The sequence below is a fragment of the Morus notabilis genome, unplaced genomic scaffold (genome assembly GCF_000414095.1).
Source record: "Morus notabilis unplaced genomic scaffold, ASM41409v2 Scaffold57, whole genome shotgun sequence".
In the NCBI taxonomy this organism is placed as follows: domain Eukaryota; kingdom Viridiplantae; phylum Streptophyta; class Magnoliopsida; order Rosales; family Moraceae; genus Morus; species Morus notabilis.
In genome coordinates this window covers 284,346-296,313 of record NW_010357689.1, presented here as the reverse complement: position 1 = coordinate 296,313, position 11,968 = coordinate 284,346, and the positions used below count along the sequence as shown (strand labels likewise).

At 32.7% G+C, this 11,968-nt stretch overlaps 1 protein-coding gene across 3 annotated transcripts; it reads left to right on the top strand.

The window, feature by feature from the left end:
- Positions 1-5,520: 5,520 nt before the first annotated feature.
- LOC21401519 lies at positions 5,521-8,285 on the top strand. 3 transcript variants are annotated; one of them, XM_024174444.1, is made up of 4 exons: positions 5,521-5,750; positions 6,857-6,876; positions 7,398-7,595; positions 7,697-8,285. In XM_024174444.1, exons 3-4 carry the CDS (start codon positions 7,410-7,412, stop codon positions 7,787-7,789), a joined length of 279 nt encoding a protein of 92 aa, XP_024030212.1. In that variant the 5' UTR covers positions 5,521-5,750; positions 6,857-6,876; positions 7,398-7,409; the 3' UTR covers positions 7,790-8,285. The 3 variants fall into 3 exon arrangements, with proteins under 3 accessions (XP_024030212.1, XP_010088925.1, XP_024030208.1); XM_024174440.1 differs by having other exon boundaries at positions 5,524-5,750; positions 6,857-6,903; XM_010090623.2 differs by lacking the exon at positions 6,857-6,876 and having other exon boundaries at positions 5,523-5,750.
- The last annotated feature ends 3,683 nt before the right edge of the window (positions 8,286-11,968 follow it).

Genomic DNA, 11,968 nt, shown 5'->3' with positions numbered 1-11,968 from the left:
TTTTAGATTTGTAACCATGTCGTTTTTGGGGCAAAAACCCACCACCATCAGCTCCTAACTTGCCGCCCACGACTCATAATCTATTTAAAAAAACTGGGAATGTTTTTTTTCATATTCTCAATTTGTTGTCGTTGATAATAGAAATTCCGTTGAAGAAAATTTTGCTTTAAAGGCTTCCTTTCAATACCATAAGCATTTCTCTAGAACTTTTTTTGAAAAAAAAAAATTTTAATTTCCTTTTCGCGATTCTCTTGCTTGTCTCTCTATCAGAGCTTAAATTCGTGTTGATTGTTGGCGGGTGATTCTAGATAGGCTTTCGATTTAATTTTGTTGTTAATTGTTTGCAGATTAATTTGTAGATATAGGATGTTTTCTCTACCCTAGTTCTTTCAACACTTGCATTGTATTATCCAAAAAAAAAAAAAACACTTGCATTGTTTTTTCTTTTAAGTGTTTTAAATAGAATAACATATTACGGGTGGATCTGTTTAATTCGCTTATTCGAGTTTTTAATTTAAATTGAGATGTAATTTTATGTGAATGCTTTTTACTGTAACAAAAAAGTTACATGTGACTGTTTTTAAAAATTTTTTACTGTAACAAAACTCAAATCGATAAAATGAACATATACACCCCCTTAATCAAAATTAATCACATCAACACTCTATAACTCTAACTTTATTAAATTTAAAAAAGTAGAAAGATAAGAATGTCCTGTTAAATATGAGCCTTTGATCCAATAATATCAAATCTCAATCCTCCATTCACCTTATGTTTATTTGAACATAAAATAGCCTAACTTCATTGTTGAGCACTCGGCACAAACGACCCCCAACCTCGACCACGCACCATATGCGTCCAGCTCTCCCCCTCCCCGGAGCAGCTGCGCACCACTCCCACTAACGACCCGTCCACTTAACGCCCTATCACCGACCGCCCACCGTCCGCGCCTCCTCCTCCGAGCAGCCCAGCGTCTGTCACCTCCTCCCTCGTGTCGCCCTGCCTCCGTGCCCCCTCACCTGACGCCTACGCCGTTTAGTCGCCAGCCCACTGGACCTCGCCGGATGTAGACGCCGTCCTAGCTCTATGGCCTCCTAAATAATGGTATTTTTTGGTAGATGTCAAATGATGAAAAAAATTCAACAACCCAAAGACTGTTTTCCTTACATTTTGGTGATCAGATACATTTTTCCTCTCTAATTTGCATTTTTTAATTTCATCAGGTCGGAGTGATGCAATTCTTTTAAGTTATTTTTGCTGATATTTGTTTATGTTATTTAGATATACTCAAAGTCAGTTGTTTCGGTTGAGTCCAGATTTTGAGGTAGTTTTAGTCTGGTTGTGGTCAATTATGCCCTCCATCTGTTTGTTGGTTTGTCAGTACGATCCAATTTTTTAGCTCCTAACGTTGGAGTCTATTGTATTTAAGAGGACGTTTGGTAAGAAGATTCATATCATAATTTGAATAATGATTCATGATTTGTTATAATATTTTTTCTTAAAAAAAATACACGCAAATCAAAAATAGTTTAAATATCATATTCTAATCCTTGATTTAGTTTAATGAAAGAAGTATGGATTTTACTTGAATCTTTCTTTGGTCGTGGGCTGTTATTTTTAAGCGATTTTTCTCGATTAGTCGTGATATAACGAGTGCCACCCCATTTTGAGAATGACATAGCACCGAGACTCAACAGGGTAAAAATGTCATTTTCAGCAACATAAATAATTTAAAATATTTTCTGGTGAATAGAAGGGGCTTTTGGTATTTTTTTTTTTTTAAATTAACAGTCAAATATTGGTCAACTTTCACAGACAACTAACATAACGGGTGTCTCTGTAATTTTTTTAGAAAGTCAGAGAGTATTGATATAATTAGTTTTAATTAAAGAGGTGTCTTTTTTATTTTTATAAAACACAAAGAGTGTAACTGTAATAAGCCCTTAATTTTCCATATATGATGTGGGACTCAATCAATTATGTCTTTTTATGAATCTGAAGGTGAAAAATTCAACTTTATGTTTTCTCGTAGAATTTCCATTAAGCTTTACTTGTAACACTCTTCGTAGAATTTCATTAGGCTTTACTTGTAACCACTCATCATTTATTACTTTCAATTGCATCTTTTCTATTTATTCACAAAAAACTTTCTTTTTTGTGTGATTCAACTACTTTTTTCTATTCTATTTTTTTCCTTAAGTTTCCCATTCCAAATTCACGTCTTAAGCTATCGTATTAGTAAAAATATAAGTAAAACAAGTTCTAATACAATAGAATTATTGTCAAGTAGGAATTCTTGTCAAGTACAAATACCATAAGTAATATGATAATGTAATAGTAAAGAGAAGAAAATAGAACAAGTTAAGAATAGATACTTTTAATAATTGATCTGTTAATTTTTTTTCTTCTTTCTAAACTCTTAAAAAAATATATCTTGAGAGAACGAGTATTGATTAAGGCTGAAGTTGAAACAAAAATTGTTAAGTTGTAAAGAAAAAGCGTCAAGCGCATACATTCAGTAGTTATTCTTCACTATTTATATTTTTTGAAAGGTTCTATAATATTAATTTATTGAACAGTAGTTGGAAATAGGATTAAGAAATGTTAGAAATAATGTTGGAAGAGCGTTTGAAAGCAAGGTAATGTCAATAAAAGAATAAATATATAAAAAATTGTTGGGGAAAATTTATTATTAGGGTAAGTCTATGCTAAGTGGCAGTAATTTCTCCTATCGATATATTGCCAACTGTTTGATTGTTATTTAATAGTTCAGATTAAAAAGGTGCCCCAAACAATTAGAAACTAGATTACACCTGATTATTCAAAAAAAACTTGATTAAGAAAAACTGAGAGAAAAAAGGTCAATTAAAAAAAAAGCATTTAGTATCTAATCCACAACTGCTGAGCATGACACCAGCAAATGCCGACAAGGACGCGACAACAGGTTCAACAGTAAAACCATCCCCCAATAGTGGTGGCGGAATGAGATTGTCTAAAAAGAAGTACCAGATTCTTTTTTCTCACGTATGTCGGCCTCGTTCATTTTACCGATTTGAATATTCAGTTTTAAGTTTCTACAGTAAAAAACTCTCAAAAAATGTCACATCTAACTTTTTCTACTACAATGAAAAACTCTCAGAAAATATCACATCTCAACTCGAATCCACAAAGTGAACGAGACCTATTTTCTCAACACGATATTACTCCGTCACCTATGCTATCGATATTGGCGGAGCCATATTAGGCTGCCTCACCCAATTGGCTCATTTGTATTATAACTCCAAATATATATATATATATATATACAATTTTCTTCTAAATTTTCCCCCACTGAAATTATTAATTTACAACATTTACACTTAAATTTTTTAAAAATTTTCAATTATATCACTGAAATTTAACTTTTGAATTTAATATACATATATTTCAAATTAGAAATACCAACTAAACCAAAAATCAACCATAATAATATGTGAATTCATAATATGTTGAACCTTAAACTACAAAAATTAAATTAAGGTGAATTAAAATAATCATAATATCATTTTAGCTGAAAGATTTTGTTTAATTCACGCCCTCACTAAATGAATTTTTTGGTTTCACCTCTGGCTATCGACTATGTGACTCTGCCTCATCCCTCCCTCTTATCAAAACTATTCCATTGATAGGTTTGCATTGTTGACTGAGTTATAGTTTCAATTAGAATTTGAAATCGGATTATGGGTATGAAGAATTTGATGATAAAAGAGTGTTTGTTGAACTTTGGTTAAGTTCTGTAGATGAAACTATAATAAAAAAATTTCACATTTTCTATGATCATTATGGATATATGTTGTTATTCTTTATTGAGATTTTTTCAAAGAATTTGATACTTTACCAATAGATTTTGCGTCTTCATTAATAACATTAAAATTATGTCGATGAGCAGTTAAATTCTTATGTGTAATTATACTTTGAAATATTCAAGTTTGAATAAACTAAAGCCTTAAAAGTGGAAGTACTAGTTGGATACTTCAATCACAAATATTGATGAAATTACAATTTTTTTTAGTGGCTATTATCTCAATCACAAAATTTAAATGAAATTTATTGAATGAAAGGTGGAAGTATTATGTACTACTTGGTATTATCTCATTTAGATTTTGTTTTGATGGAATAAGGAGGAGGATGAAGGTCACCGGAGGTAGCAGAGGAGGTCCCAGGCTGAGGATTACAGGACACTCAGCCTTGGGCTGTGTCAGTAGAGTGGAAGACTTCGTCGACATTTGTGTTTTAGTCGTATTTGGGTTTGGATTACTTTCAATTTGAGCTTGAATTCAATAATAGATTTTTTTTTTCAAGCAAAAAAATAATAGATTTTTTTTTTTTAATCAAATGTAATCTCTTCTATAGTTATTTGGTCCCTCTTTTTGATGTGAACCATTAAAAAACAATTGAACTGTTGATATTTCATACTCCATGGAGAAAGTACTGTTCCTACTATAGACTTGTCCAATTAATACTTGTAATATCACATTTTAATAATTTTTAAAACTCACCAAATAATCAATCATTAAAAAACTTATATTTATATAAGTTAATTATAGTTTTTTTTGATAAATTTTATAAATTTCTCCTGAATTATTTATTTGTGTTAACATGCCCCTACACATTAAATTGTATTTAGTACACTCATGATCATATTTCTTTAAATTTACTCTCTCAACTTCAAAACGTTTATTTTTAGGATGGAATTATGGAGTTGTCGTTTAGTTTAAGTTTAGGCAAAATATTTAGGGGTTAATGAATGTCATTCACTCTAAATAAATTACGGTTAATTTCACAAATGGTAGATGAAGTTTACATTCAATCTCACTTAGCCCTTAACTTTTAAAACGTCTCATAGTTGATTTTTGAGATTTTACTTTATTTCAAAATCTGTCCTTTCTTTAGCTTGTGTTAAATATTTGACAAACTAGAAATTATAGACTAAACTTAGAAACATCTAAATTTAGGGACTAAGATAATACAAAAAAATAAAGGTTAATTAAGCCATTAAATTTTAGTTGTTTCTAATTTTGGTCTTTAATTTATATAAATTTCGTGAAATATTTAACACTTAACTAATGAAAGAACCGAAACTGAAACAGAATAAAATCTCAAAGACTAATTATGAGACGTTTTAAAAGTGAGGATTAAAGTGTGATTAATAGTAAACTATTTTTTTCTTCCTTAAATTAGTTGCTCAAAAACTGAGAAAACAGAAAGGAAAAAAGTGGAGAATTCACTTGGTTAGTTAAGAGGTTAAAAATATTAATAAATTTAGCCTCCTCACCAATGTCACTTGTGTTAGTATGTCTAAACAATAACATGTTTCAAATTTCGGATGAATTTGGAGATATATTAAACATCATGGTGATTAACAAATGACATAGTTCAAGAAATTCGTTAGTTTATCCTTTTTTTCGCATCAACTTTTTTTTTTATTGGTAAATGATAATTTTGAGGAGTTGTTACTTTAAAAAAATAAAAAAATTAAGGAATTGTTCTGAAAATTGTGTTTTGGCCCCTTAATTCTTCCTCTTTTTCATCTCGCTCTCGCCTTTTTTGCCCTTTCCACTTCCTCCTCTGGTCGATCTCTCTCTCTCCGCGAAAGCACAACTGAAGTTTATCTCCTGGGCTGTACCACCGAACTTTCCACCGACAAGGAGGCAAATTTCTCCGGCGAAACTTTTTGGAGCTAGGAGAAGTCTTGTAGAGATCATTTTGAGGTACTATTTTTTTCTTTTGAATAATCTTAATCCGAAATTTCACTATTGAAAACAAACCCTAATTGATATGGCTAATTTCAATATCTTGAGACTTTCATGGATAATTAGTTAAAATTTTCCTAATAATAATGGGGCCTTAGCCAAGTGCCTTCTGATTGCCCTTTCATCGGATTTGATTGTGTAATATTCCAGCTGGGGAATTGTAGATTTGAGGGTTTTGATTTTCTTTCGTTGTTAATTGTTTCGGATTAATTTGCAGTTTTTTTTTTATCAGTTTATAGAATCTGTGTGTTGATAGGAGATTGAATTATTGATAATATGTTTACTGTTGTTTTAAAGAGAATTTTTTTGTTGAGAATTAAATGGAGGAACTTTGACAGAATTGCTTAAATTGCATATTAATCTACCTATCTATTACTATCAATCTGTACGTTATGCTTCTTTCTTTCTTTTCTTTTTTTATGCAAGAGAGGAAGATGGTATGTGTGTGTCTCTCTATATATACTTATACATATGCTGTGTATGGTTTGTTTACTTTGTCTGGATTATCAATGGTTTCATTGGTTTTAGTATAGGATGGTACATTTTTTGTTTGAGCTGAAATGGGGGTTTTGATCATTTGTTGTACTGCAAAACTAAGTGCTTGGAGACGAATCCATGACCTTTTGTGACAATGTTTCTTTCAAAAGAATTCTGCATAAAGTATTCATCCTGTTATGTATGATCACAATTCACAAGAGAGGCAGTCTAAATGGCTTCTTTTTTTTTCGTCTCGTTGTTCGGGAATAATTTTTGGTAGCATCTTTGTTGCTAAAGATTATACTTTTATGCTCATGTATGTCTTCTAAAGAGAAAGCTCCAAAGTCGTTTTTATTGTTTCTTTTGTAGCTCTAAACTTATTTTCATTTTTCTTTTGGGAATAAATATGAATTCCCCTTCCCGTGGAGGTTTTCTCCAAAACACACACACCCACAGGCATGGTGTAAAATAGGATGAATGCTGTAAATGAGGAAAGACACGATGTGGTTTTGCATTGCATTGCAGTTGAATAGTCTGTCAAAGTAACCTGTATAGTTTGCTAAGCAAGTCTTTCTTTTCCTTGACAGGTCATTTTGAGGCATTCTACGTATGTGATAAGGATTGTGGATAGGAGGTTTGGTTTGTTAACGGGTTCAATTAACTCTAGTTCTCATCTCATTTTTGCGTATGGAGTCGTAATGAATAGGAGTTATGTTTTCTGGGTTTCAATGAACTCTAGTTCTTATGCGAGTTTGGTGTTTTTTATGATAGTTAATAGGAGGTTTGTTCTTTGTGTTTCAATCAAATATATTAGTTCTTATGCCTATTCATGCATTCGTTGACAATGAATTGGAGGTTAGTTTTGTGGGTTTCAATTACGCCGCATGTAGGTTTGAATTATCTTCCTTTTTTCTTCTCAAACAATGCCCCAAAAGATTTGCTAGCCGCCATGGAATTCCCAGCCATGTGGTCCCTGCCTTGCATTGCCTTAAAAAAATTAATTTATGGGGCGGAGGCAGGGACGGGAAACAGAATGGTATTGTAAATACTGGCACTAGAAAAATTGTTTGTTTCATCATATTGAACTTCTTTCATATGCATGCTTGAAGATGAATTCTTCCCTTTTAGATTTTACTGAGGATGGAATCGCACAAAACTCAACCCGAGAAGCAGTCATCTGCTGCAACAAAGCCACCTGTCTCTTCATGTCGAAAGAAGAAGAGCGAGGAGGCCACTTTCTTGGAGGATGTCAAGGATCACATCGATGAGTTCATACATGCATCCATGGATGAGCATAAAACTTGCTTCAAGAAGACCATCCAAAAGGTTCTTCTTTATTCCCATTATAGTTTCCATGTCAGTGGCATTGCCTATCTATTTAGTTTGTTTTCGTTTATTGATTGTATAATTTGGGGTCCATTTTTCAGATGTTTGGAATGTCAAAAATTGTTGCTGAAAGGAGTTCTGAAGCTGAGGGAGTTGAAAGTTCTCTGCCCCTTAAAACAACAGTTGGAAACTAGGATCTCTTCCTATGACAGTCAAGTCTAGAAGTTTAGGGACATGTCTTGCCTTTGTTGTCATATGAATACATTTTCGTACTGGACATGAAAGTTTTAGTGCATCAATTTCAGTTGGACTAGCTTAGCTGAGTAGGGGATTTTGAACGGAGCATTCCTTTGTGTTCCGATAGGAATTTTTTCCCGTCAGACACAAAAAGTGGGCCCACTCGTGGGTCCATATGGATCCCACCATGTGGAGCCTACTCTGTGTTTGAGCCCACTCTGTGTTTGATGGGGATTAGTCCCCATCAAAAGGCAAAGGGGTTTCCTTTTAAACGAGTATTAAGCTGTTTTGCAAGTTGCTTCCACACGAAGTGGCTTCACTGTTTATAGGTGTAAATAGATAGTGAATTTCAGTTTTAACCGTTGACTTTGAGTCTCAAACTGGTTTAGCTGCGGAATCTCTTGTTGAATGCCATGACCAGTGCAATATAAATGGGTCAAGAAATTGCATTTGTTTTGGATCATTAGTCAGTTTACTCTCTTTTCCAAAGATGTTAAGACTAATGATGATCATTTTGCTTGTATTAGCTTACAACATCAAACTAGGATGTGCCTGTCAATGTTAGACGAAAACTATTAAATTGTCACTTCACATACCTTATTGCCTAAGGAAAGATTTCATGTGTCAGAAGTGCTATTGGATGGAAAATCAAGCATCTCTAGATGGGTTTTCGAGACAAAAACTTCCACTTGAAGTGATGCAGTGAAATTGGTTCTTACTGGAGCCTTGGACAGAAGAAGTTGAAGAGCTATAATAAGAGACGAATAATTTAATCAACCTTCGGTTTTGTTGATGTTTTTAGTGTCTAATATTTATCGCACGACCTCATAAGAGTAGGGGGAAAGATGAACGCATGCTTCCTCCAAAAGACACCTTATTATTATTATTATTATTTTAAGTGGCGGTTAAGAGTTCTGCTATTAGGCTCCATACGTGTAGCGACTCTGCATGGCTCCGCACTCTACTTATCTAAAGAAGCTTAAAAAGTTGTTGCAAATTTTAAGTGGTAGGACCTACATTCATTATCTTAACAAAAAAAAACAACTCCATGTCATGTGGAGCCGTCATCCGGAGTTAAAAACCCGGAGCCAAATATAGTTTTCCGATGACTAAAGGGGTCCACACCCCATGTTGAGGAATGTCCACATCGAGTCATTCTTGTTTGTGATGGAAGACGAAATGCATCACTTCAACTTCATTTGAAGATATCATAAAACGCATCACTTCAACTTAATAAGGACTAATAAACAATGAACTCGTAGTTTAAAAATAGTTTTAAACCTTTTGAGATTAAACATGGAAAATTTATCTATCAAATCACTTGAGGGTAAGTTTAATATCATTAGGCTCCCGCTATTGCATTGGTGACATCTTTAGAAGTTTTGTACGTTCTACTTGTCCCTTCTTCAACCCAACGCTTTGTAGATAAATATTTTTATTGAGAAGCAACCGAGTTGAAGGAGTTACAAAGAATTTGTGTGAGAATTTTAGTACCACATAGAGAAACTAGCCGAATAAACTAGACATGGATCGCCGGCAAGGCATTGCTACTTTGGAAAGGAGACAAACACTTTAATATACCAATTTTTCTCATATTCAAAAGCTTCTTCGATATATGAACAAGACTAATATGCAAGAGTTGGTGGTGAAGTTATTTCTCCCATAGTCACTTGTTAATACATGAAGCTCCTATACTTGTCTGTTTGTCAAGTAACTTGCGTTGCACATGAAGATCATTTTCCATTGTTCCAAGTGCACTTGAATTCATTTTAAGAAATAAGCCTTCAAGATCATGTTTTTGTCGTGTACCCCAAAATTAACAAGACCTTCGGTTCTATTAGAAATAAGCCTTCAAGATCATGTGTTTTGTCGTGTATTCCACTATATTGACAACAAAGGTTTCAAGTGGTCCCAATGTCAGTGATGAATTCGATCTAACAGATCTAGTTTCGGTAAATTGGTTCAATAACGAGTCTATAAACGAGAAACTTTTTGGGATGTTCGTTTTCTTGTCTTATTCTTTTTTTTAGTCTTTTGACTGCTGAATGAAAATCACTCTTTTCATTCACGAGTCTCTTCGGGCCAAGACAAAGAGGGTAATAGTATACAATACAATAATTACTAGGCAATATTTATAGTAGGTTAGGTTTTTTTTTTGTTCTTGAAACTGTATTTTTATTGTTAGATTAATTTTTTAATTGTTAAATTTGTGACTAAAAGTAATTTTACGCCGTACAACTCAACTTTTTTTTATTATAAACACTCGCAGATCTAACCATTAAAAAGTTAATCCAACAGTTAAAACAATATTACCTACTAATAAGGTTAAAAAAAAAAAGCCTAGCTCTCTAATTTGTAAGTTAAAAAATTTTTAACATCAAAACAATTCTAAAAGAATAAATGTTGTAACGATTAATTGAAAAAGTCAATATATTAATCGATAACAATTAGATGTTAAATTTTTGTCCGCAATTATAGTATTTGTCAAATTTAACATAAAAATAACAATACATTGGCAGTGAATTTTTCACTATAATTCCGCAACAGACATATCAATTAGAAACTGCATTTCAGACACTTTAAAGACTAATAACATTGCGCTTATGGATTCGAACCCGAAATCTCAATCACCATGGTGACAGCATTTCAAAATTACCTAGTAACTATTTGTACACCTTGGTTAACAAAAGTTCTATAGCCATTGTTATTTTTCTTCATGGGAAATAAGCCTCCGAGATCATGTTTTTGTCGTTTATTCCAGAATTAACAAGGCCTTCGGTTCTACTAGATAATGGCTCTGCACAATGCTCAATCTAATCACACATCGAGCTAACAGAGATTTCAAAGTGGTCCCAGTGTTGGTGGTGAATTCGATCGAACAGTTGTAGTTGTGGTGAGTTGGTTCAATCATGAATGATCGACAAACAGGAAACGTTTTGGGATGTTCATTTTCTTGTTTTATTATTTTTTTTAGTCATTTGACTACCAAGAAGAAAATTATTCTCCTTTCATTCTCGTGCCTTTTCGGGCCAAGACAAAGAGGGTAGTAGTATGCACTCCAACAAACAAAGCTTATCTCTCTTTGTTATTATTTTTTATATAAAAAACAAAAAAAAAAAACAAAGCTTATCTTTTAATTAATTACTTCGAGAGCTATCAACACAAACCGCGTTTTTTCTTTTTTTTTTTTAAAGGCCACTTGTTTCATAATATAAACAAAATAGGGGAATAAAGAACTACTTGCTTGGATTTGAATCATTGTTAAATTACTTCAAGTTGGTCCAATTATATCCATAGAACTCGATTATTTGCTGATCAAATTTGGTTAATTTGCAGATTATCAGCTGGACGTAAGTGCCCGAGGCACATGCATTGCTCTCGCGGACTACGAGAAAGTTGGTGAACAAACAAACCTAATCTCACATCACTATCATATGAATATATATATATATACACACACACATAAAAGCTGGCAAAATTAACATTAAATCTTTGATATGTTTGGGGCTCTTTTCACGGAAATTAAACTTGGGCGATTGTGATTAACAGTTTTTTTTTTTTTTTTTTTTTTTTTTTTTTTTTTTTTTTTTTTTTTTTTTAAGTTTATTGAATAGGTAACATAGGCTTGTATAGATATATATAAGTTGCGTTAAATTACTATATAATATTTTATGTTAGAACAATGGTTAGAATATGAAGACAAATTATGAGTAAGGAAATGTTGAGTAATTCTAAGTCTGCGAGAAGTTGGGGAACTTGATCGAGTGATTTTGGTAGAAAGGGGTACTTGTACGTGGGGATACGATTCTCTGGCAGATTATACCAAAGATGCGTCACGCAAAACAACAAAAGAACACTCCTTTTATGTATAATGTGAAATTGTATATATAGTACCACTTCTGTCGAAAAATTAAAAAAATAATAATAATAATGGCAATAATATATAAAAACTAATTACACACCTTTCAGGAAACCTATACACTTATATATAAGCAATTAAGCAAATAATCTACGTACCGTAGCATACAACGTACCCTACCGATAAAGTAAGAATTTGTAGTCAATTGATAGGGCCGTTTAGTTTGTCGATTTGAGTTCTTAATTTGAATTAAGATGTGACTTTATGTGAAAGCTTA

What these genes read in the sequence shown, in the direction of transcription:
- LOC21401519 (XM_024174444.1), top strand. Translation starts at nt 7,410, where the DNA reads ATGGAATCGCACAAAACTCAACCCGAGAAGCAGTCATCTGCTGCAACA. An exon ending in TCAAGAAGACCATCCAAAAG is followed by an intron (nt 7,596 to 7,696) that starts GTTCTTCTTTAT and finishes TCCATTTTTCAG; the next exon opens with ATGTTTGGAATGTCAAAAAT.